Here is a 27105-nt window from a genome sequence, read left to right on the forward strand (position 1 = left end):
CAAAATGCTTTTCTGTTGAGCTAATCAATTATTTTACTGTTAAATAGAAGTTAGGTAAGATAGGTAGAGAGTTTCTTTTGAATCGTATAAGATGTATAAAAGCTGATGGTACGCTGGCTGTATCCACTAGCAGTTTTGTCACACCATCCTTCTTTATTTCAGTGCATTCCTTTAGTCTCTGTCCAGCAGACTGTAAGTGTCCTACTTTGGAACAGTCTTTCCTATCTGTATCTATTGTCTGTGTGGCCACATTTCCTTTCTTTGATACATTAGGCACTACATGGCCTGTCATAATATTCATTAATGTGTTGTGAGCTCCAGATATTTCCTTCTTTTTTTACCTACTCCCAGTGATTTATTAGTGTTGGGTTCTAATAAGGAAGTGGATACTATAATCCAAGACAAGGTGTAGACTCTAATGTTTGGTGTCATGATCAACAGACCTCAAGTTCTTGGTGTTTTGGCATCTTTGCTGCATTAAAAAAATTACCAGGGGAACTGGGACTTTTTCTAGGTCTTTATTTAAAGCCCATTTTTTTCCTTTCAGGTGTTTTTTGTCCATAGTTTATAAGCATATTTATCTAGTGACTTGTAACTTTCTCAGAGAAAGAGGAAAAGCAACCAACGAACTTCTGGGCAGCCAGAGACATCTCCCTTGTTCCTTTAAGGTGGACATGAAGAAAATACTTGAAAAAGATTTTTAAAATTGTATTGTAATTAACACAATAATTATATCAATTATACTCTGCTGACTTAAAATTTTCCCCCAATTTCAAATTAATACAGTTTACTTCACTTTTTATTCTAAAAATATTGGCTAGTGTTTCTGTGTTTTATTAAAGAATTGAAAAGTTTCATCCCAGAAGTGGCTGCATTTCCATAGTGGACAAATTAATATTTATTCCATGTGAAAAAAAAACCTGACAACATCATAGCAGTTTTGTGAAGCCTTAAATGCTGTTTGTAAAGCGCTGTGTAAATGCAAAGTATTATTAAGCCCAGTCAGAGCAGAGGTGATGATAGAATTTGGGAATTTTGGACTTCCAGCCTGATGATCGTTCCTCAGAGGGCACTGTCTCTTTTTGAGAAATTCTGGTGCAGGATCCAATAGTATTTGCAATGTTTGGTAGATTTTTAAAGACTTTTGAGTTTAGTTTAAGCATAGTGCTTCTCTATGTCCTCATTATTTTAATTTACTTTAGAGGGAGCATAAAAACAATTACATCTACTGCACGTGCTAGAACAATGGAACCTAACAAAATGCTTCTATACATACATAAAATCCTTTCAACAGCCATAAGTTCAAAAATACTGAGCCTACTTCCTTCAAACTGAGCTTGCTACTTACATTTTAATAATGTCTACAAAATAATCCAAGTTTGAACAAGTGCAGCTGTACCTGAGGTATCCATGCACAGAATTTCTGATCAGAACACATGGGAGAAATGTGTGTGGCTTTTTTGTTTTTAAACACATTGCTGGGATTCCCAGAGAGTCTCTTCCATTCCATTCTCAAAAACTCAGTTCAACTCTGGAATTTGTCACTTTAATTTGGTATACAGCAACACTATGCCTAACATGCCCAGGCTCAAATGCAGGCACGCTCTCTCTCTCAGCATTATGTGCTTCATGATTGACTTGGTTACTTTTCAGGAACCAATCCCTGTACAGCATGCTCTGTGAATGTGTTGTTCATGTATAAACTGATACCTACATTCCAGGTTTATCTTGTCCATTGTCTCTAGTACCAGGGTGTTCCTGCTTATCTTAGCTAAACTGACTGCAGACTAATGCTTGTTACACCCTTATATACAACTTAATCTTCCATTCACCTTCCCAATCTTTGCCCGTGTCATAAATATAAAGGGAAGGGTAAACCCCTTTAAAATCCCTCCTGGCCAGGGAAAAGCTCCTCTCACCTGTAAAGGGTTAAGAAGCTAAAGGTAACCTCACTGGCACCTGACCAAAATGACCAATGAGGAGACAAGATACTTTCAAAAGCTGGGAGGAGGGAGAGAAACAAAGGGTCTGTGTGTCTGTCTATATGTTGTTTCTGCCGGGGATAGACCAGGAATGGAGTCTTAGAACTTTTAGTAAGTAATCTAGCTAGGTATGTGTTAGATTATGATTTCTTTAAATGGCTGAGAAAAGAATTGTGCTGAATAGAATAACTATTTCTGTCTGTATATCTTTTTTGTAACTTAAAGGTTTTGCCTAGAGGGGTTCTCTATGTTTTAAATCTAATTACCCTGCAAGATATCTACCATCCTGATTTTACAGGGGGAATTTCTTTATTTCTATCTACTTCTATTTCTATTAAAAGTCTTCTTGTAAGAAAACTGAATGCTTTTTCATTGTTCTCAGATCCAAGGGTTTGGGTCTGTGGTCACCTATGCAAATTGGTGAGGCTTTTTATCCAACATTTCCCTGGAAAGGGGGGGGTGCAAGTGTTGGGAGGATTGTTCATTGTTCTTAAGATCCAAGGGTCTGGGTCTGTAGTCACCTAGGCAAATTGGTGAGGCTTTTTACCAAACCTTGTCTAGAAAGTGGGGTGCAAGGTTTTGGGAAGTATTTTGGGGGGAAAGACGTTTCCAAACAGCTCTTCCCCAGTAACCAGTATCTGTTTGGTGGTGGTAGTGGCCAATCCAAGGACAAAGGGTGGAATATTTTGTACCTTGGGGAAGTTTTGACCTAAGCTGGTAAAGATAAGCTTAGGAGGTTTTTCATGCAGGTCCCCACATCTGTACCCTAGAGTTCAGAGTAGGGGAGGAACCTTGACAGCCCGGGAGACATGAGGTCTTATTTATGTCAAGTTAGGCCTACACACATGCAAAAACAGAAAGCTGACTGAAGAAATTTTGCTAAAACTTTCCAAAAGAAATTTGTCTTTGACTGAGACCAAACAGGAAAAACTTCATCTCAAAAAGAATGAGTTCTTCTCTGAGTGCTGGTTCCTATGGGTACTCATTGTGACTGTGCATGAACTCCATATGCCTGAGCCTGGAAGATTCTTCACTAGCAGCATCCATTGATCTGCGCCTGTGCCCTGCCCTGCCCTTCCTCGTGCCATGCTCCGAGAGAATAAGGGGCAGCACAGACTGACCATCTCTTTATTTCCTTTCTGCCACTCATTGTCTGAGTCGGAACTCTGGCAATGTCTACTGCTTTACAGTATTCCTGCCTATTTTTTCCAGGTTTTTTCTACCTAGTTCCTATTAATTAACTAGTTAATTTTAGAGTATACTTAGTGTTTGGGGTTAGAGTTTTCTCCCCTTCTCCCTTCACCTTCACTGACTGGGGCATCTATTATGCCCAAAATTCCTGGTTTTAAGTCCTGTGTGGCCTGTCCCCTTGTCTTCCCAGCTGATGACTCACATACACCCCCCCCTTCCCCGCCTCTATTGCTTTGCAGAGTCACATATTCTAAGTGTGAGATTTGTTGTTGTTTCCCAGCTCGTGCATGACAATCTCATGAATTTCGACTTGGGAGACATCTAAATGGAGCTCTCCATGAGGCCACAGCCTAATACAGGGAAATCTGACCTCTCTGTATATCGGCAAGATCCACTTTCTTTTGCCCTTCCAAACCTGGTGCTTCACTGTTCTGGCTCATCAGATCCTAGCGCTAAAGACTCTGATAGGCATGGATGTAATGAAGATAAAACACCTCTGTGGAAAGCAGGAGAGGTCCCCATCTAAGCCCTCTAAGAAGAGCTTAGTCTCTCCTTCCTCTGCTAAATCAGGCACTATGTGTGGGTCTGGAGCTTCTAGACAAGACGATAGCCTGGCACTGTCGACACTGAAAGCTAGGGTTGTACAAAAACAGTTACCTGTGTAAGAGGCAGGTCCCACTCCCAATGAAAGAAAGGAGACAGCAGTCACCAACAGTACCATTGGCTCAGCACTTTAAGAGGAAAAGGGATTTACCGGTACCATCACTTACTGCCTGCACCATTAGATCCGCCTGTGCTCAGAAATTCTTCTTGCTCTCCAGCTGGTCTAGGCTATACTGTTCTTGAGCACCTAGTGGTCTACACCAACCCAGAATCACCACTACTTTCTGATCCAGTGATCTCCTGTACTGACAGTATTTTACTCATTGGTTCCTTCCACCAGCCATGGAATTGGCTACCAGTGTCAACAACACATTGTTCCTTGGTCCCATCTACTAGCTGTTCTGGAATCACAAGACATGTGGTAAGGGGTCCAGAGCTTTACTGGCTTCCACTCACCCTTGTAAGACATACTATTGCACCAGGGGTACCCTTGCTAGCGGGTTCCACTTTCATATCCTTACAACCATATCCACCTCCATTCCAATACACAACCCTACGCTCTTTTAGGAGCTTGGAACTCTTATTTTAGACCTCCCATCTCCAGGAAATCAGAGCAGGGTGTGTTCAGACATCTAGAGAAGAGCCTTAGTCCCCTCAGGAGCTCTATGAGGAGAAAGAACCACCTGCTTAGCCAGTACATCCCTATCCATCTGCAACGCTTTCTTCACCTTCTCTGCCAAATAATTATAAACAATTTCAGGAATTTCCTGAGGAATATTGCAGAAGCTTTACAGACACCCTCCAGACTTCAGGCCCTGACAGGGTGGCACTTCCTATCAATGAGGCCATTCTGGAACTAGCCAAGGATGTTTGGCACACTCCAGCCACCTGTGCCTCAACTCTAAAAAGAGCAGATAAAAGATGCTGTGTTCCACCTAAAGGGGTGGAATTTTTGTTTTCCCACCTTATCCCTAATTCATTAATAGTACAGCCTGTTACCAGGCACAACAGGCTGCACCAGCCTTGGTCTACTCCCTCCAGTAAGAATGCTAAAGCTGGACCTTCTTGGGAGAAATTTTTCTTCTGATAGCCTACAATTCTAGATAGCGAATTATCAGACTCTGATTTTGAAATATGACTTTATTGATTACAATAAGCTCTCTCGGCTCTCTAACAAGTTTCCTCAGGAGCTCAGACCTCAGTTCCAAGCTATCTTGGATGAAGGGAAGCTCATAGCATGGTTGTCCCTTCAAGCATTGCTGGGAGCAGCTGACACTTCCTTTTGTTCTATGACTACTTTGGTAGTTATGAGCCAGGCTTCCTGGTTTCATTCCTCGGGGTTTCCTAAGAAAGTCCAAGCAGAAGACCTCCTTTCAACAGTACTGTCCTGTTCAGTGAAAAAACAGACAAATCACTGCACAGTCTTAAGGAATCCCAAGCTACCCTCTGCTCCCTAGGGATTTACACCCCTGTCCTTGGAGAAAGTACTCCACCTCCTTATAGGCAGCATCTTGATACCTCAGCCCTTTTATCATCAACAGGTTTGCAAACCACTCAGGAAATGCCAGAGGGTTCACTGTAGCAGACAGAATGCCCCACCATTGTTTGTTCCTCACCCGCAGCACCCCACCAAAAAAGTCATTTTGACGTAAATTTTGAAAGCTGTTAGCCAGTCTCCTCACAACCAGACACCCCTACACCCTTTGGGGTTGCCTGCTGCGCTTCTTCCCTATGTGTCAACATCTCTCTTTGGACAGATGGTCCTGGAGACTATCTCCAAGGCCTACACAATAAGAGTTCCTGACCATCCATTCATCCATACCCCCTTCTTTGTCCTTTTTCCGGGGGGCCCTTTTACAAGAGATTTCTCAGACAGAAAGTGGACTGCCTTCTACAACTAGAAGCCTTAGAGCCCATGCCTCAACACAAGGGGAAGAGTTTGTATTCTGGGTGCTTCCTCATTCCCAACCACAAGATCTTAGACAAATTAATGTCTTCATACCCCATTTGACATTCAGGATGACAACTCTGGCCTCTGTAATCCCCTTGTGACACTTTGGGGTTCAACCCAGGCCAGTAAGGGGTTATGTCACCACCTGCCCTGCAACTCTGGGTGCCTTATGTGCTGTGTTGCTGTGGTTTGCAGTCCTGACACCAACAGCCAACATACAAATATGCAAGTCACGCCCTGCTTTCCACCAGCCAGGATGACCCTTCCAGTCCTGAATTTCCCACAAACCATCTGCCCAGTAGTGTCCAGTCCTCTCGCTGAACAATTACAAAAGTTAGGAAGTTTGCTGCTCCCTTAAAGAGATGGTACCAAGCAGTTTATTACCTTAACTGGGGTTAACAAATGCTCTGTTTTAATCAAAGCACTGAATTGGTTTACTGCAAAGTAAAACAAGCTTATTAAACAAAAAGTCATAGGTTTAAGTGATACCAAGTATAAGGAATAAAGATAGAAAGAGTTACAAGTAAACAAAAGTAAAAAAATACACATCCAAGACCAAAACCTGATTTAACAAACTAGTCTCTTGTTCAAAGAAGTGTTTCTCACCAAGTCTCTTTTCCAGATGACTGACCAGACTCTGTGGCCAGGATCTTTCACAGAGCTCAAAGTTCTCAGTTCCTTTGTCTCCACAGGTGAAGGATAACTTAGGGATTCTCTCCGCTTCTTTTTACAGTCTAGTAAGCCCACATGAAGTTCCTTTCTCCTGCTGGGTATAGACACTATACTGTCTGGTGTAGACACCATGCTGGTTCCTCCCCTGCTGTGATTTTTACAATGCACATGATCTCTTCCTGCAACCTCTGATACAAAGCAATAGCTCATTGAATTTGCCCAGACCTGGTTTGAGGTGTTGGCCTCCTTTCTTTTTCTGAAGAAAACCTGTTTATTAACTCCACCAACATATCTGGTTTAAACATATACTGGAAATATGTGATTAAAATATCTGTAAAGATCTTTCTGGGTTTACTGTACATACATCACAGAAGAATATTAATGATTGGTGTGTTGTTAGTTTTCCACTGATATATTACGTGCCACCTTCTGGGTTCATATGACAACAGTGCCACCTGGCATTGGAGTTCTCTTAGGGACACATCCCTCCATCAGAGAAGGTTAAAGGTCTGGAGAAACAAGTATCGACCCTGCGTTGCATAAGAGAAACTGAAGATTTCCTGGACAGACGTCAGGTTATGCTTCTACGGACACAATGTTCTGAAGATTCAGAGCAGGCTGCGCAGTGGGGACAGGAGGACGGTGAAGAAATCTGGCAGCATGTGACCTCCAGAAGAAGAAAGGGGAGCGTCCACGTACCAGCAACGCAGATACAGGTAAGCAACTGTTTTCATGTTCTCTCCACAGATACTAATGCGGAGAGTGGACTAGGTGATACATCTGAGGGAAGGGAACAGAAGGAGACTCCGCCAATTGGAAGGCATGAGATACACTGTCCTAGGGATGGGGGCTCCATGACCACCGCTCCCAAGAGAAGGAGGCGGGTGGTGGTGGTCAGGGACTCTCTCCTCAGGGGGACTGAGTCATCTATCTGCTGCCCCAACTGGGAAAACCGAGAAGTCTGCTGCTTGCCAGGAGCTAGGATTCACGATGTGGTGGAGAGACTGCCGAGACTCATCAAGCCCTCAGATCGCTACCCCTTCCTGCTTCTTCACATGGGCACCAGTGATACTGGCAAGAATGACCTTGAGCGGATCACTGCAGACTACGTGGCTCTGGGAAGAAGGATAAAGGAGTTTGAGGTGCAAGTGGTGTTCTCATATCTGACTGCGTTATGAACAAAGGGAAACCCCTCCTTCTCAGGATGTTAGGGCCCATTCTACTGGAGCACACGCTATCTCTGTAAATTCTCTCCAAAATATACCTCTCGTAGAAATCTGTAGAAATGGTAAACTGGAGCTCATTGCACACCTTTACCATCCACTATGCCTTGGTCCAGGCTTTTTCAGCTGCTGCATCCTTTGTCACAGCAGTCCTTCAATCAGTAGGACAGCATGGGTCCCTCGCACTCTCTATCTCCTCAATGATTTCTGCTTGTGAATGACTCACAGCGAATACCCATAGGAACCAACACTCGAAGAAGAAAGAAAGGTTACTTACGTTATGTAACTGAAGTTCTTCAAGATGTGTGGCACCTATGGGTATTCATAACCAACCTCCCTTCCCCTCTGCTCAGATCCTCATATGATTCAAAGAAGAGTAGGAACTGGAGATGTGGTCAGTCTACACTGCTCCTTATGTTTTCAGTTTACATCATGGGGAAGTACAGGGCGCAGGTGCGGACCAACAGACACTGCTAGTGAAGAGTCTCCCAGTCTCAGGCAAATGGATGCACCTACAGTGAATGTCCACAGGGACCACACATCTTGAAGAACTCAAGTTATTATAAGGTAAATAAACTTCCTTTTATGAAAGTTAAGAAGAACTGAGATAGCGAGTTTGGAATGGAAGCTGCATGTCAACTCTGACCATAATAGTTGCTACTGTTCCCAGAATAAGGCCATGTCTACTCTCTACATGGGCTGTGTAGTGACATGGCTATGTCACCATAACACTGGAGGTTTTCCATCGCTGTAGGAACTTCACTTTCCTGAGCAACAGTAGCTAGGTTGACAGAAGCCACCTTCCATTGACCTCACTGTTTCTACACCAAGGTTAGGTTGGTATAGCTATGGTGCTCAGGGGTATGGATTTTTCACACCCCTGAGCACTGTAGCTATGTCAGTCTAAGTTTAGATGTAGACCAGGCCTGAGTAATCTATGTCCTCAGCCTGCAGGCAGATTGCTTGGCTGAAAATGCCGTCTTCAGGATGGAAAATTGGTTGCTGCCTCTCTACTCCCCTTTTGAGGAAATTCTGGATCAGTGGGTCTATGTAAATGCAAGTCCAAAATGCCCTCTCTATTGCCTACCCTAATAGCTCTTTCTGTGCTTGCCTGTTTAGGAGTAGTGAGCAACCCCTTCCACAATCCCCTGAATACCAGTGGTGCAACTTGTCCATCAGCATCCCTTTCATCGTTGCAAAACAACATACAGTTTAAGTGACTTAGAGGACTTTGTGTGGTTCCTTTGCACATGGTGACATTTACTTTAAGGGCTAGATTCTGATATCTTTACTCATGTCAAGTAGTACCTTACTCCACAAATAGTCCCATTAGCTTCAAGTTAGTAAAATCTGTAAAATTCTTTGGGAGTCATTTTGATTAAAGGCATTTTCCAAATGTTCATCGTTATTACAACACAGAAAATAATGGCTATAACTAAATGAAATCAAGCAGAACACAAGTACATTGTTTACATGTGTATATTATGTTTGTATATTTTCTATAATTCTTATGAAAAATACATTTCTAAATTTGCCATCCCTCCTATATTTCCAATTTTGATTGCGTTGTATTGACGGAATTGGAATTGCATTAGATGGCAGGAAAATTAGTGTACACACACAACAAATCATTACCATGTTGCTTTATTAGTATTGTTTTAGTTAAGAGATATAAATGTTGTAATTCAGTATTTATTCTTTTTTTCCTTAAGCACGCATACAGGAATACTTTGTTTCTGTTGGTGGATTAGACATATTAGCTGAAGTACTTATCAAGCTGGTCCGGGATTCATCTAGAAGTTACTCAAGCGCAAAACTTGCAGTAGTGGTAACAAAAACTCTAGATGCTTGCATTGCTGATAACTGTGAGTGAATGGATCCCAAACATTTTTATATATATGGTATTTCTAGAAATAAACTAGTAGGGCTAGATTTTAGAAGAAAAGTGTGTAGATGGACATGAAATGACAAGTAAGTGTACATATATTGCACATGTGCAAAATACAGTTTTACGTGTCAGAATTCCCTAAACACTCACCAACTGAAATTAGAAGGAGTGAAGAAAATGCACCTGCACCTGTTGGGATTTGCAGAGACATGAGGGTGTGACTAACAGTTTGATTTTTAGCACATAGATACACAAACAAATGTAGGTGCCCCTAAGTCTTTGGAGAAGCTTGACGACTTTAGAGGAAGTGTCTCCAGTTGTTCTATGGGGAGGAACTTATGGCTGATAAACCTAAGAGTTAGATCTTCATGTCCTCTCCAACTGCAGTGAGTTTTCTATGTGCTGAATCTGGTAAAGGATTTGGGGAACCTTTCCAGGGGTCTGCACCCCAGTGTACTGCAGAGCCCTGATTTATCAGGGCTTCTTCCGCACCAGGATTTGGGGGATGGGACAGTGTTGGGGCTGAGAGACAGCATTTACAGGACTGGACCACTGAAAGCAGAGGATACTGACTTCAAATGTTGGAGAGAGGGAGTGAAAGCAGGGGGAAAATGGGAGCAATCTCAAGGCTTCTTTGGGGATATGGAGGACACCCTGAAAAGGAAAATGTATTTTTGTTGCATTGTGTTGTGTACTTACTGTTACAGTTTAATTAGTCTCTTTTAAATTATTTTATACTAATAGCTGCCGTTGGTGATGTCCTGGTAAAGTATCACATCGTGTCTAAGCTCCTGAGGTTGCTGACTTATGATACTCTGGATTCAGGAGAAAAAATTAGTATTATTCTTACACTTGGGCATTGCACAGAAGGTTGTGGTAAGATTCTGATTTCTTTTATGAATTTTGATTTGTGGCTTTAGCCACTTCAATGCCACACTCCTCAGCAGTTTTCATTAAAATACTATGCTTCAAAGCAAAGTTCTTCCACATAATTTAATTCAATGTTAAAACTCAAAGAAAATGTTTAGTTTTCTGTAGTGTTCTATCTTTGGTTTTGAAGAACTGTTATCTCCATACAACATACAGTATCTTCAGGATTAAAAGAAAGTAGAGTCTCATGAGGAGCCCTCAAAGGACCAAATCCTGTTCACCTCATTCACATAAGGTGAAATTCACTTTGTCCAGAGGGCCAGAACAAGACATCTGCATCACATAACTTCCACTTTAAGCCCTATTTTAATTGCTCCAGTAGTACTTGGTGCATAGGTGTTGTGCTGACCCTTTGCACAGGGATAAATTTCACCTATAAAAAAAAATTACTGAATTTAATAGCATTGTTTTGGAAGTAAGAACAGGATTTTGTCTGAAATGCTTTTGCCTGACATCTTAGTGTCAGTTTGTTGTCCAAAGTAAAGTTGCTCAACTCAGACTGTCAGTTGGTTCCCTGTGGCAATGAAAGCAAACTGCATGGATAGTTGCTAGATACTGACCATTGTTTGTTTATATTGTTCGCTTTTCTCTCACGAGCACTCTGGAATCTGTCAAACAGAATATCTTGTAAAGCCCTAATCCTGCTTCCTTTGAAGTAAGTGGTAATTTGACAGTTTCGACAGGAGATGGATTGGGCTGTAAAGGAACTAATTGAATCAAAGGCGGGCTTTGCTCCTTGGAAAATATATTGCAAATATAAATTTGATGATCTTGTAGAATATAACAGAATTTTTATTTTAATATGTTATTGTTTGTAGAGTTAAGGATTTTTTTGAAAGAAAATAAAAGGTCCAATATAATTAGAGAGTTTAAGATCCTGTCTGAACTATAAAAATGTTTTTGCAAATGTTAGCATGCAAATGTTAGCATAGTTTTAGAAAACACAGTTTTAGACAATTACAAGAATTATGCATGTGGTGACTGTTCTTTTCTTGCCTAGGGAAGAACTGATTATATAGGCTCAGTTTACAATGCAGATTTTTGTACTAGTGTACCTAAATTTCAAACTGGAGTAAGCCAGACAATTGTAAATCATAGTTTACACTATGCATATGTACGTGAGAGGTTTGTTTGTTTTTTGCACTAAGGTAACTGCACTAGTGCAAACCAAGAAAACAAAATAACCAACAATCCTAATGAAAAATAAGGCCCTAGTCAACAACTAAAATTCACTTGGGTCCCATTTAATAAATATACAGGTTTTTTACTAACTTAAACTCTAGTTTTTTTTTAAATGCAGACTTTTAATTATGGATAGTTACGTATTTTTCACTTGAATTTGCAATATTTACTTTTTAGCTGACTCAATCCGTATTGGATTTGCTTATACTTCTACTGAAATTTTAGAAGTGACTGTTTCATACAGTAAGTTAGAAGTTATGAATCGTCCCTAATTGCTTCCTAAACTGGACAAAAAATAAATAAAACAATTCACATAAAGTAGTTCATGCATTATACGGAAATTACCCAGATATGATTTAATGAATTTGGCTCATGATAAAAAGAAACATTTTGCTAAATTTTACTTAAAGTTCTTTATACTGTCTTCTAAAGATAATTTAAGAAAACTGGTAACCACGGTACAAGTTAGAAACTGATTTATTTTCCTTTAATGCTAATCTTCTTTAGAAGAAAATCAGTATGATCTACTTCAGAACAATGGCCTTCCACTTATGATTCAGTTATTAACAGAGTCTCAGGATGAAGAAGTAAACAAAGCTGCTACTTTTGTGCTGCAAAATTGCAAGCAAATCAGTAAGCTTATTGTTGTTTTAAAAAAAAAAATGAAATTCATTGTTCTCAGTATTTAAGATTTTGTAACCTTCAAAATAATTGTAACCCTAGCAGGTTGGTGATGGAGTGCACTTCAGTAACCCTTGTTTTCCTTGGGAATAGTTGTATATTTACAACCATAGAATGGCTATAACGTTTAGGGGGTGAAAGTAAAGTTGCAGAGTTTCAGGTGAATGCATAATCTGTGAACACAAGGCTGATTCCTTTTAAATTATAGGGTTGCCAACTTTCTAATTGCACAAAACCGAACACCCTTGCCCCCCTGCCTCGCCCCTTCTCTGAAGTCCTGCCCCTGCTCAGTCCATCCCCCCTCCTTCCATCGCTTGCTCTCCCCCACCCTCACTCACTCGCTCCTTTTCACTGGGCTGGAGCAGGGGGTTGAAGTGCAGAGAGGGTGAGGGCTCTAGCTAGGGGTGAGGGCTCGGGGTGAGGCCAGAAATGAGGGGTTCAGGGTGTGGGAGGGGGTTCTGGGCTGGGTTATGGGGTTGGGGTGCAGGAGGGGTTGAGGACTCTGGCTGGCGGTGCAGGCTCGAGGATGGGGCCAGAAATGAGGGGTTCAGGGTGTGAGAGGGGGCTCTGGGTTGGGGCAGGGGTGAGTATTCTGGCTGGGAGGTGTGGGCTCTAGGGTGGGGCCAGGGATGAAGGGTTTGGGGTGCAGGAGGGGGCTCCAAGCTGAGGCAGGGGATTGGGCTGTGGGAGGAGGTATGGGCTGTGGGTGTGGGCTCTGGGGTAAGGCCAGAAATGAGGGGTTCAGGGTGTGGGAGGGGGTTCTGGGTTGGGACAGGAAGTTGGGGTGCAGGAGAGGGCTCCAGCTAGGGTTGCAGGCTCTGGGGTGGGGCCAGAGATGAGTGGTTTGGGGTGCAGGAGGGGGCTTAGGGCTGGGGCTGAGGGGTTTGGAGGGTGGGGGTGAGGGCGGGGTAGGGTGTTGGGGTGAGGGCTCTGGGAGGGAGTTTGGGTACAGGAGGGGGGGGTCAGGACTGGAGTGTAGGTTCCAGAGGGAGTTTGGGTGTAAGAGGGGGGCTCAGGGCTGGGGCAGGGGTGCAGGCTCTGGGAGGGAGTTTGGGTGTTGGAGAGGACTCCAGGCAGGGGCAGGGATGTGGGAGGGAGCTCAGGGTGCAGGCTCCAGGAGGGAGTTTGGGTGCAGGAGGGGGTTAGGACTGGGGGTTGGAGTGTGGGGTGCGGGCTCCAGGAGGGAGTTGGGGTGCAAGAGGGCTGGGGCAGGGGGTTGGGTTGGGGTGTGGGCACCTCTGGGCGGCGCTTACATCAGGCAGCTCCTGGGAAGCAGCGACATGTTCTCCGGTTCCTAGGCAGAGGCGCAGCTGCCTCTGCCCGCAGGTACCGCCCTCGCAGTTCCCATTGATCACAGTTTCCATCTCATGGAAGCTGCGGAGCTGGCTTTCAGGGCAGGGGCAGCACGCAGAGCCTTCATGGCTGCCCCTGCGCCTAGGAGCCGGAGGGACATACCAGACACTTCCCAAGAGCCGTGTGGAGCTGCATAGGGAGCCAGCCAGCCAGCCCCACACCAACCGGACTTAATGGACTGGTCAGCACTGCTAAGTAAAGCCACCAGAATCCCTTTTTGACCAGGTGTTGTGGTCGAAAACCAGACACCTGGCAACCATATTAAATTAGTTCTAAACCTGTGATATTGTCTTTAGAAACAGAATTGGTTTTTAGCAGTAAGTGGAGTCCTTTATAGGTCAATTAATTTGTAGACAACTCCACCAACCGTTTAGGTGCTGATTCTTTCTACTGCTTATATGAGGTAAAAATAATAGAATTGACAGTTATGGCAAGGTATTATACTCTTTTCAATGTGTTCTGTGGCTGAGGTTTGTTTGTTTGTTGTTTTTATAAATGAGATATGGTCAAGCATTTTTTCAGTGCCATGATCTGAATGCAACAGGTTCATTAGAAAACTCTATTTTATCTTTCATTTACTTATAAAAATATGTTTGTAACATTCAGTTCTAACACATAAACCCGTTTTTATAAGCCCAGTATCTATGTGCAACTCTATGCCTTTTTGTGCACACAGTTATTGTGATTATGTGTGCAATTTGGGTAATAGTTGGTACTTAACTGCATAACTATCTATCCAGACTACTGCAGTACTGCATATTCATATACGGGTGCATAGTTGCAACCACATTTTTGCTTGTAGGACTTGGGACCATTACAAACAAACTAACAAACAAACAAAACCCTTGACTTATAGTGTATTTCCTACTGAATTTCCATTTTTTGGTGGACAGTGATAAAATATTACAATCAAACCTTAACATATGGCCTGATCTTGATAAGAACTGGGAGGCTACAGCTGTCATTGAACTTCAGATCAGGTCAATGGTAAAGTTGTTTTTCAAGGAACAACTTCTACAGAAGCAAGCTTTACTATAACTGCAACTCAGTATGGCCCCAATTCAGCAAAGTACAGAAGCACATGCCTACTTTCAAGCACATTAGCAGTTCCAATGGCTTCAGTGAGACTACTTACATGTTTAAATATCTTGATGAACTGGGACCAATAGCTTTCAAAATGCAAACTGCAATTATATACATTGAAGCTATATGAAACGTTCATTCTACTTCATTATACCCAAATTTACTACAAACAGGTTGTAATATATATTGTAACTGAATAGTGGATTTGGGATTTTTATTTTTTAAATGTTTAAGCTATTAAAAATATAAAAAATGAAATGTTTTTCAGTATACTATTCAGAAAGACCACATTTTTATTTTATTTTCTGCTTTACAAAGCTGAGAAATTGTCTCTGAAAATAAATGAATATTCATTAAATCTGAATGATGCAGAACAGTTGAAAATGGATCTACAGATTAAAGAGAGGAATCTAGAGGACTATTGGAAGAAAGTAAAAGAAATTTTACACAGAATAGAACTTCTTGAAAAAGAGCATGATGAGGTTGGCATGTTTATTCAGAATATGGTAAACCTAAGCAAATCTCTCAAAAGAAAGCTTTTTCCTCAAGAGTTTAGGGAGAAGTAGGAGGAAAGAGATTAGATAATCTCAGTGAACTATAAAAGTGGGAAAGAATTGGACATCTGCAACTCTTCATTTTGGCATTACTGTATATTATAATAAGATAGAGATGAGGGGAGGCACTCAGAGAACGGAATGAATACAAGGTTGAGATCTTAGTTTTAGTGCATTGCAAGAAACCGTACAAAATATATTGTAGAAAATCCAGTTCTGTAGTACTTAGTATGCAGTTAATCCAGGTTGAACAGTGAGGCGGAAAAAGAATACCCACATTTTTGTAAGTGTCTGTAACCGGTTGTGTTCACCACCGCAGTGCCTCCTGCTGGTCACTCCCAGAATTAGCTCTGTCCTAGCCACAGAGGGTGCTCCGCAGGTGGTGTCCCGTCCATTGCCTGCTCGGCTGTGCTGTCTGGGACCTGCGTTGCTCCCTGGCTTGTGACGTCCTCTTCTGGACGCAGCTCTCCGGCTGTGCCCCTGCTCTTCCAGGGTGGGTATCAGCAGTCCTCAGTCTGCACCTGCTTTCGTGGCCACCTGCCGCCCCAAAGTCTAGTCACTTGCCTCAGGTACAAGACACAGTCCATTGGCCATGCTCCTCCATAGTAAGGTGCGCTGTAAGAGGGGAGGGGAAACCCCAGGCCTGCCCACTACTCTGGGTCCCGATCCAGGGATCCTCTAGCGGCAGTCTCCCACTGCCCTCCTTCAATCCCCTCTTCTCCCTGTGTACCCTGGGTCACTTCCCCTTGGCCCATGCACCTTCTTGGCTCTTTTTGTCAGGGGCTGCCGTCTGGCAGGTGACAGGCCAGAGCGCTCTCTCTGCTCCCCTGGGCCTGCCCAGCACTGCTCTAGCCTAGGTGCTCTGTCTGCAGGGAGCAAGTCCTTCTCCCTTGCTTGTCAGGAAGAGACTGCTGTCTCCTCTGCTTTGCAGCCTTTATATAGGGCCCAGTCTGGCCCTGATTGGCTGCCTTTCTGCCCTTCTCTGGTTGGCCAGGTTCTGCACAGGCTCCCACCAGCCTGCATTAGCCCCTCCTCTGCCAAAGTGGGGCAACTGCCCCATTATACTGTGCATATGTATTTTGAACCTACCATTTCCACATTTGTGTGTGAAATGCCTGTGCAGTCATAATAACTTCATGCACAAATGTGTACTCCAAATATCTAGCTCTAAAATGTAAACTCTTAAGCCATCTTATGCTAGGACTCTGTTTATATCTTGTTTGAATTGATAGACCCAGGTAACTTTCATGGTTTATTGAAAAGTAATAGTCTATATGTATTTCAAATTAATTAAAATGTTTCTTATGTTTAAAGGATATATGCAGCAACTTTCAAACTGTGGAAACAGTACATAGCCATCAAAAGCAGTATCCAGCTAAAAAAAGCTATATACTATCTGTAACATAAGGGAACAAATCAGATAAAAAAGCCTTGTAATCAACCCTGTGATAGAAATGGAGATGGCATAATTTGGGTTTAAGTGACAAAGCTAGAAAGTAGTTGTGTGAAATGACCTAGAATCATACAAGAAAAGCTATAAGCATATTGGTCTGAGTGTAACAGAAAAAGATGATGAAATATTCAGATAGAGCTCAGTATGTATAAAGATTATTCAGTGTTATATAGTACTGTATCTGTCTTGTTCAGCATGCAGTTCAGTCTTTCCTTGCTGGTTTCCTATGTCTGCCATTACTATCTGGTCCCTTTAGGTAGTCAGTAGCCAGGTGCTCAGTGACTTAATTTACATGAGTCTCAGGCCTCTAGAACTGCTCTGTAATGTGATCCAGTTTATTGCTTTCAGATCCAAGTTCTCACTAGGATACAGTGCCTTTAAATTCTTTTTCATAGCTTTTCTGGATTTCTTGTTAACAGTGTCTAACTAGAGCCAGGCACTTCTGCAGCTTCGTAGTTAACAGGATCTACCCTCAAATTGCCCAGTCTGTGTTCTTCTCACCCTACGATAGGATTTATTAATGCTTTGTACAATCATTAATTGGTATTTTTGCAACATAGGAAACAGTAAGAAGACAAATATTTGTTGATATACCTCGGGAAGCAGTTATGCAAACGACACCAAAATACCGTAAAATGAATGCCAGTGATCCAAAAGCAAACACTGAAAGAACACATACAAAAATGCAGTGTTCACTGCTAAATTGTAAGTCTGATGATTTGGTTCGTACTACATCTGCAAATAATCAGTCATCCAAAAATGGAATATTAAAGACGGTGACTCCAGTAGATGTTTCCACCAGAGAGAGTGAGCAAAATGTTACTCTGCATTCAGCTGATAAACTACAAACAGGTAGTGTACAAAAAGGTCATACTACAAATGAACGAACTGCTTGTGAGAAGAAACAGTGTGTTCCTCAAGCAAGGTATAGTATTTGATGTCTCAATGCAAAGTAAAAATGTAAAGTTGCTGTTCACTTAATGAAAATTTCCAAATCAGATGTTATTTTATTTAATTATTTCATTATTTTTTATTAACTAGCTCTTTATTGTGAGAGAAAACGGTCCACTTTTTGGTCACCACAGCTTTTCTTAGGTGTAGATGTTGTATCTTTGCCATCTTAGATCAAAGAAAATAGAATCTCAATGCAATAAAGAAAAATAAAAGCATTTTGTCTTTGTATTCTAGATGAAGTGGTTGCAGCTATTTCAAATGCATTTATAGGTACTATTTTAAAAATCTGATACAAGATTAAATATTTAAACTATAAAATCCATAATATTTTTCTCCCCAGTTTTCTCTCACATTTCTTTTCATAGAATCATAGAAGATTAGGGTTGGAAGAGACCTCTGGAGGTCATCTAGTTCAACCCCGTGCTCAAAGCAGGACCAACCCCAACTAAATCATCGCAGCCAGGGCTTTGTTAAGCTGGGCCTTAAAAACCTCTAAGGATGGAGATTCCACCACCTCCCTAGGTAACCCATTCCAGTGCTTCACCACCCTCCCAGTGAAATAGTTCCTAATATCCAACCTAGTCCTCTCCCACTTCAACTTGAGACCATTGCTCCTTGTTCTGTCATCTGCCACCACTGAGAACAGCCTCGCTCCATCCTCTTTGGAAACCCCCCTTCAGGTTCTTGAAGGCTGCTATCAAAACAGCCCTCACTCTTCTCTTCTGCAGACTAAATAAGCCAAGTTCCCTCAGCCTCTCCTCATAAATCATGTGCTCCGCCACCTAATCATTTTTGTTGCCTTCTGCTGGCTGGACTCTCTCCAATTTGTCCACATCCTTTCTGTAGTGGGTGCCCAAAACTGGGTGCAATACTCCAGATGTGGCCTCACCAGTGTCGAATAGAGGGGAATAATCATTTCCCTCGATCTGCTGGCAATGGTCCTACTAATGCAGACCAATATGCTGTTAGCCTTCTTGGCAACAAGGGCACACTGTTGACTCATGTCCACCTTCTCTTCCACTGTAATCCCCAGGTCCTTTTCTGCAGAACTGCCACTTAGCCAGTCGGTCCCATGCACTGTAGCAGTGCATGGGATTCTTCCATCCTAAGTGCAGGATTCTGCACTTGTCTTTGTTGAACCTCATCAGATTTCTTTTGGCACAATCCTCCAATTTCTCTAGGTCACTGTGGACCCTATCCCTACCCTCCAACATCTCCCCTCGGCTTAGTGTCATCCACGAACTTCCTGAGGGCGCAATTCATCCCAGATCATTAATGAAGGTGTTCAACAAAACCAGCCCCAGGACCAACCCTGGGGCACTCCGCTTTGATACTGGCTGTCAATTAGACATTGAGCCGTTGATCACTACCCGTAAAGCCTGACAATATAGCCAGCTTTCTATCCACCTTATAGTCCATTCACCCAATCCGTACTTCTTTAACTTGCTGGCAAGAATACTGTGGGAAACTGTATCAAAAGCTTTGCCAAAGTCAAGATATGTCACATCCACTGCTTTCCCCATATCCACAGAGCCAGTTATCTCGTCATAGAAGGCAGTCAGGCTGGTCAGGCATGACTTGCCCTTGGTGAATCCATGTTGACTGTTCCTCATCACTTTCCTCTCCTCCAAGTGCTTCAAAATGGATTCCTTGAGGACCTGCTCCATGATTTTTCCAGGGACTAAGGCGAGGCTGATCTGTCTGTAGTTCCTCAGATTCTCCTTCCCTTTTTTAAAGACGGGCACTCTGTTTGCCTTTTTCCAATTGTCCGGGACCTTCCCCCGATTGCCACAAGTTTTCAAAGATAATGGCCAATGGCTTTGCAATCATATCAGCCGACTCCCTCAGCACCCTCAGATGCATTAGATCTGGCCCCAGGGACTTGTGCATGTCCAGCTTTTCTAAATAGTCTTTAACTGTTCTTTCACCATTGAGGGCTGCTCACCTCCTCCCCATACTGTGCTGCCCAGTGCAGCAGTCTGGGAGCTGACCTTGTCTGTGACTGATTCTACTGGCCATGGATAAAGACTGATGTGGAGCAGTATTGTAAGACCTGTGCCCGGTGTATGCAACGGAAGACTCTACTCACGAGAGCTGCTCCACTGTTTCATCTTCACAGTGAAGGCCCTGTGGATTTGGTCTGTATAGATTTTCTCACGATTGAACCCGATAGCAGAAATACTTTTAATGTGCTAGTCGTAACTGATCATTTCACAAGGTATGCACAGGCCTTTCCCACTAAAGATCAAAAAGCTCCTACTGTTGCTAAAACTCATTGGGAGAAGTACTTTGTGCATTATGGGTTGTCCAAGCGGATGCACTCATATCAAGGACAGGACTTTGAGAGTCAATTAATTCAGGAACTTCTGACTATGCTAGGTATAAAAAAATCTAGAACAACACCTTATCATCCACAGGGAGACCCACAGCCTGAACAATTTAATCAGACCCTGCTTAGTATGTTGGGAACCTTGAATACCAAATAGAAATCGAGATGGAGCCAGCGCATTAGCCATCTTGTGCATGCTTACAACTGTACCCAAAATGAGGCCACTGGGTCTTCTCCATATTTCCTAATGTTTGGACCTGAAGCATGATTACCAATAGACCTCTGTTTTGGGGTGTCAGTGGATGGGTCTTCCCACCAGTCTTTCCTCCAGTATGTGGCTAATTTAAAAAAAAGACTTGTGTGCTGCTTATCAACTTGCTCTGATAAGATGAACCGGGGCAATAAAGACCGTTATGACCAGAAGGTGGGATACTGTGATCTGCAACCCGGTGATCACGTTTTTTAAAAAAATCTTGGCCTCCCCGGAAAACATAAACTTGCAAACCGTTGGGATTTGCAGCCCTACATTGTGGAGAATCAAATGCTCAGGCTATATATCACCGAAAGCCTGAAAAGAATGGCAGCCCATTAAAGACTTTACATCGAAACCACTTACTTCCTCTGGGGCAACACGTCAGAATGGATGACCCATCAGATATCGAGCCTACCCCTCTATCCAGATCATCTAACCCAAGGACAGCTCTGACGTCTGAAAGTTCCTCCCCCAACTCCATAGGTGGTACTAGCAGGCTACCATGATGGACATAATTGGTCCCCCATCAGAGACTGATTCTGAGGAGGTTTACCCTGAATATATATCTATGTATCATGAACCCTCAGATATGTCTCCTGGGTCTGTTGTACTGTCACCTTAGCCAGATCAACCTGAAAGTGCAACTAGCACACCCCTTTTAAACCCTGAAACTTTTCCAGTCTTTCCTATGGGAGAAGTTCTTAGGGAGGGCGTAGATATATGCAACAATCCCCCTGGGTCTTCAAGTGTAGGGAACAAGATTGCTACAGATGTTGCTCCTTCTACAATGGGTAATTCTGTGGTGGATGCTGATGCTGACGGAGCTTTATTAACACGTCCTGTTGGGGTGGAAGCAGGGATGGCAGAACCATTAAGGAGGTCCCAGCGAGAAGTCAGGCTCCCTCAGCAGTTAACATATGATGTGGTTGGAGTCAGCAGTGAGTTGTCCAGCCCCACAGTACATCATGGGGTGGTTGTGCTGAAAGATTTTAAAACACATGTGGAGTCCAAACCAGAATATGTATCCTCTAAGGATGAGCTCAAGTGTTTTTCATGGTGGTGCTCACCTCAGGCTAGATGCCTAAATTGTGCTTATTCTAGTGGGCCTATACTTTACCCTCCATTGAATGTAACCTCAGCTAGCAGTAGGAATTAGGAATGTATGTATTCTATTGTAAATGAATCTGTTTTTCTTCTTTGTTCTGGTTCCTTAATGGGGACATTAAGGATTTTTCTGTTTGGGGGAGAATGTAGGCACGCTTTACTAGAGGGGCCTCTGAACTTTATTTGGAGTGTTCCAGTTGGGAAGAACCTGTGTGATGCAATCTAGCCTTAGAGAGGACAACTCCTATCATGCTTGGGGAAAGGGTGAGAGACTCACTCTTGCAGGCAGTGCAGGAAGAGCAGGCGGTTGACTCCATTTTGGGAAGAGGAGTGAGATTGCTGCTGTGGAGCTCTGCCCAGACCAGGAGCTGCTGCTAGGAAGCCAAAAGCTGCTGCTGCTGGGAGCCTGCGGGGGCTTTGATCAAGCAGGGAGCCTCAGAGGCTGTTGGTGGCTTCACTGGAGCCAGGGTAGAGACTGTTGCTGTGCCTAGAGCTGACTAAGATGGGCCTGCAGTGAAGGAATTGTGAGTAACCCCCACTCTGGTTTGGGAAAGTATTTGCAAGGGAAGGGGCACTGCAAAGAGAGTCTGAGTCTGAAGAGAGGCAGAGTGATTGTCCCACTGAACCAGGACCCAGAGCTGCTGACATTTGGTGGGGCCAGCTCCAATCGTCAGAGAGGTTTTGTGGCTTGTTGCCTTGGCTGGACTGATGCACAGAACCAACAGAGTACCGTCTCTAGCTGCAGATCTTCCAGTGCGCCCATGCAAGCATCTACAACTCTGAAATCCAGAGGAGTGTATGCTCCAAGGAGGGGTAAATGGTGGCATTGCAAATGCCAGTTAAATAGATTTCATTTATTACTGTAAACTATATTTGTTAATTGATTTTATTCAACTGCCCCCTGTGGATTTAAATTAGTAGTGACGTATAATCTTAGACTGTTATACCCTGATTTTTTTAAGTTGTTAAGTAAAGGTGTGTTAACTCTAGTTTAAGTATATTGGATGTATATTATTTATAATTGGTATTTCTGAGTTACACCCATGCCACAGATTATATTATTATTATTATTATTATTTATTATTAGAATAGCTTTATTTCTGGAGGTTACTAAGGCACACCATTGAGTGTGTACCGGGGCCAGCCAGGTGGAGGCACCGCCAATTTTAAATTCTTTAGGAGTAAAGGGACTGCAGCAGAGGGGTGAATAGAGGATTCCCACCTATCCATCACCACTGGGATACTCAGGATCTTCTTTAATGTCAGCAGTCTCAGGCACACAGGTGAGTGTTGCCTGCTCCCGAGTAACCCAGGGAGGAAAAGGGGCGTTACATATCTAAGACACAGGAGGTAATTGTCTCGCTCTACTCAGCACTGCTAAGGTCTCAGCTGGCGTCAATTCTAGATGCCACATTTTAGGAAAGATGTGGAGAAATTGGAGAGAGTCCAGAGGAGAGCAACAGAAAATGATAAAATGTTTAGAAAACCTGGGGGAAAGGTTAAAAAAAAAAAGGGCATGTTTAGCCTTGAGGAAAAGAAGACCAAGGGGGGACCTGATGACCATCTTCAGATTTGTTAAAGGTTGTTATGAAGAGGACTGTGATCAGTTGTTCTCTGTGTAAACTGAAATTAGGAAAAAAAGTAATGGGCTTAATCTCCTGCAAGGGAGATTTAGGTTAGATAGTAGGAGAAGTTCTTCTAACCTAGGGATAGTTAAGCACTGGAATTAGGTTCCAAGGGAGGTTGTGGAATCACTGGAGGTTTTAAGAGCAGGTTACACAGACACATGTCAGGGATGGTTTAGCTATACTTGGTCCTGCCTCAGTGCATGGGGGCTGGACTAGATGACGTCTCAAGGCCCCTTCAAGCCCTACATTGCTATTATTTTAAATGTTGTTGTGAGCTTTGGTTTTAACTTTATTAATGTGTTTTTGATCTTTCCAGTGAACACTTGTTTAAACAACCATCACTGACTGTTCAAAATCTGAAACAGGCACAAGTAGCAGGTACAAATAACTGAAGTATATTTTTTTCAGATAATGTTGTATGTTATGGATTGTTATTGGAAATAAAATATGGTTCATAGCACTTACCTTTAAAGTTATATTTTATCATACAGTGTGTATCATACTATATGTACACTCCCATTCCATTATGTACAGTGTTATAAAATTGTAAATATTTGCATAGATTTGGAATTTTATATTAAATATCTATTAAAATTAGAATCTATTTCTTTTGTTTAGATTTTATCTTCTAAAATGTATTACTTTGGTATTTTTTTGTAAAATAATTTCTAATATTACCAAAGGTAAGTTTAGATAAATATTTTCTGCTATGTCCAAAAATCTTTTTGGATTGAGCAATGAAAGCCATCAATAGTACGAGAATTTGTTTTGACCTCTGCTCTAAATATTGGATAGACAAAGAAAATGATCTTGTGAACTGGCATTTAAGCATGCGTATTGTTCCATTTTGATTTCACTGGGACTATTCGTGCATTAAATTAAGCACATGTGTAAATGTTTGCAGGATGGGGTGTAAGGAATTAGTGTTGATCTCTGCTTCATTATACCCAGTGTATTTTTCATACTTCAGTTCTGATCCATCTAATCTTTATTCTTGAATAACCTATTGACAATTTAGAGGAGTAAGAGTTTCTCATCTGAATAAGTGTTTTCCTGATTGGTACCTTAAAAAGGGCTAAATTGTATTCTGTTACATCACTGTAAATCAAGAGTAAGGACTGCTACATGTGTAAGGCTTTGCAGAATTAGACTCTAGATTTGAAATAAATACAATGAACCTGATATCCAACTTCATCATATCAATTTTACACATTTGCACCAGGTAAAACTGGTATGATCAAATGAAAAAATCAGGCCCTCTGCATACAGTGAAGCAAAGATAAGGACTGAATTTCCTTGAGTTCATCTGGATTTACACTAGAGTAACTGAAATTCCCATTTGACCTAGAGTATTTTTTTATTCTTTGCTGTTGTATAAATTAAACATCTGTATGTCTTCTAGAAATGTAAAATAAAATTGGACTTATGTATACTGTGGAGAAGTTACCACCAGAAAGACAGTTTGCTTTTTCCATCCTAGTGAAATACACTTTTTTCAAATTTAGAAACAGTTACATTTTGTTCAGGCTCAACAAACAAGGAAAGAAGTATTCCAACTACTTCTGCATCTCCTCAAATGACAGATTTAAGGTGCTCAGGTAAATGATGTTTATCTTAGACTTTTTATTATGATACCATAAAAATCTTTTTATGCCCCATCAGAAATACATTAAACTACTTGATATTACATCTGATTTGACACATCTACAATACTAATAAATCTATTGCCTTTAACCTATTTTTGTCCCCAGTAATAAAGTGTAATTGTCCCCATCTGTCACTGTGCAGATTCATCAGCCAGAGCAATCTAGATAAAGCCCACACACTTAAGTTTTAGGTCCACGTTCTTTTCCCAAACAGAAGATACAAAGGCTGAAAATAATACACAACACTTGGATATTTTCCTGCTTTCTGTAAGCAGAAAGGGGAGAGAATATATTCTTTCTCTGCTAAATAGGTCCCCTGACTACTACATCCCCACTCTGCTCCATTGCTAACCCTGGATCTCTCACTACTAAGCATAGGCTGTCTAAGTTGTTGCTGCTTGCAGCCTGCAGTCTCATAACCTGTCATGTGCTTTCTGAACTCAGTCCCCTCAGTCTTAAAGGGCCAAGCCAACAAACTGGGTTGTGTGTATTTGCCATAGGACCAACACCCTGTCACAGACTCACACTATTTTTGGGGGGAGGGATAGCTCAGTGGTTTGAGCATTGCCCTGCTAAACCCAGTGTTGTGAGTTCAATCCTTGAGGGGGCCATTTAGGGATCTGGGGCAAAAATTGGGGATTGGTCCTGCTTTGAGCAGGGGGTTGGACTAGATGACCTCCTGAGGTCCCATCCAACCCTGATATTCTATGATTCTATTGTTTTAAACTTGTGCTAATATCCAACCTGTTGTCTAATCCTGTGTATGCACATGTCTGTGGCTAAATTGTAGCATTAAGTAGCAGCCATTTAATGGGAACACTGCAATGCTCCAGAGGGTGCTGTGGCTATGCCACTATTAAAGCGGTTATAGTATGCAGTGCCTTTTACTTCTCACACAGGTGTTAGAAGCATGCTGTCATCCCTTTCTGGCCACTATATACAGCTTAGTATTAGCAATGTCTCTGGCCCTGGGCACAAGGACTTTTTGTACTTGGCCCCTGTGCATGGGCAGCACATAATGGAGGCTGGGGGAGCCTAAGCCTCCCCAAACCTCACACCACCGGGGGATGGGGGCAGTGAAGGATCTGGGCCCCTGGAAAAATCTCTCCCTGCCACAGGCCCCAGTGGTGGGGGCACAGTTTTTCTGGTCTTGGGGACATGGGGGGCAGGGTGAGCAGGGGCAGAGCATTGGGGGAAGAGGCGGAGTGGGGGCAGAACAGGGGCATGGCTGTGGGGGAAGGGGTGGAATGGGGGAGGGGCTCTGTGTTCAGAGCTCCAGCCAGGGCCGAGAGCTCTGCCACAGTCCTGGCTGAGGCTGAGAGCTCTCAGCTGCCTCTCCCCATGGCCCCGACCAAGCTCTCAGTCCCCGCTTCCCCTGCCAGGGCCATGGGGGAAAGGGCAGACCTCTCAGCCCCCTCACTCCCCAGCCAGTGCCATGGGGGACTGAGAGCAGCAAGCAGGGGCAGGGCCTTGGCTGGAAGGGGTGAGGCCTTGGCCAGAAGAGAGAAGCTTCACCCACCACTAGGGTGACCAGATGTTGCGATTTTATAGGGACAGTCCCGATTTTAGGGTCTTTTTCTTATATAGGCTCCTATTACCCCCCCACCCCAATTTTTCCCATTTTTCACATTTTTTCTGTCTGGTCATCCTACCCACCACCCATGCCCCTATGGGAGTGTGCAAAGGGAACAGAGGCACCTTGTGTTCTGTCTTGTGCCTTCCTTGCACTTCTACACAGGGTCTGTACATAATCTGGCCCTCTGTGGATATAATTTATTTTCCGTGGTCTTAATAAAAACGTGTGTGTGTTTTTTGGAGAGCTACTACAAAGTGTTAAACAAGCATTTTCAAAAATATACATTTTAGGGCCAGTCTTCCTTGGCGTGTACATGGAAATCTAAGAACAAATTGAACCCTTTTTGGGCAAAACAACAAATCTGCTGAGTTTAGTAGTGGCTCGTAGAAATGCATGCTGGGGCTTCAGAACAAGGGTTTGCTGGCTGCATCAAGGTTGAACGTTGCAGAACATGAAAGAGGGAACTTAAAATAAGTGTCACTATTTGGAAAGACTGTGGCATAAGCTCTAAAAACCACTTTGAAGACATTTTTAATAAATAGATTTGCTACATCTACATTTTATATATGCTATTTCTACAACATAGTTTTTTTTTTTTTTTCAGGCTGTATAACTGTAGGACTGCCTTTCACTAGCAGAACTTTTAGCAAGATCTTGCATACTTGTCCACATCAGTGTGATCGTCACAAAGTCATTCTGGAAGCTGAAGAGAGATATAAAAGGGGACTAAAAAAATCAGTTATCTGTAATAACAGTAGTTCTGAGGCTTTTAAGAGTAATTATGAGGATTTTTTATAATAGATAAGGGTATAGTTTAAAAGGTATTTGTAATTTAGTAATTTGTTTTGATTGATTCTGATCTAGTAATC

The 27105-nt window shown here is 42.6% G+C and overlaps 1 protein-coding gene across 1 annotated transcript in view; it reads left to right on the plus strand.

Annotated features, from left to right (window-relative positions):
• Positions 1 to 27105, plus strand: part of TERB1 (telomere repeat binding bouquet formation protein 1) — a gene marked incomplete at its 5' end in the record, with an annotated part of 48392 nt that overhangs the window by 12114 nt on the left and 9173 nt on the right. The window contains 8 exons of the mRNA XM_048816984.2: positions 9335 to 9487; positions 10255 to 10386; positions 12130 to 12255; positions 15058 to 15221; positions 17307 to 17671; positions 23331 to 23392; positions 24520 to 24612; positions 26841 to 27011. Coding sequence (XP_048672941.1) covers positions 9335 to 9487; positions 10255 to 10386; positions 12130 to 12255; positions 15058 to 15221; positions 17307 to 17671; positions 23331 to 23392; positions 24520 to 24612; positions 26841 to 27011 — 1266 coding nt within the window. The remainder of the gene's footprint in view (positions 1 to 9334; positions 9488 to 10254; positions 10387 to 12129; positions 12256 to 15057; positions 15222 to 17306; positions 17672 to 23330; positions 23393 to 24519; positions 24613 to 26840; positions 27012 to 27105) is intronic.

The sequence above is a fragment of the Caretta caretta genome, chromosome 12, assembly GCF_965140235.1.
Source record: "Caretta caretta isolate rCarCar2 chromosome 12, rCarCar1.hap1, whole genome shotgun sequence".
NCBI classification, from domain to species: domain Eukaryota; kingdom Metazoa; phylum Chordata; order Testudines; family Cheloniidae; genus Caretta; species Caretta caretta.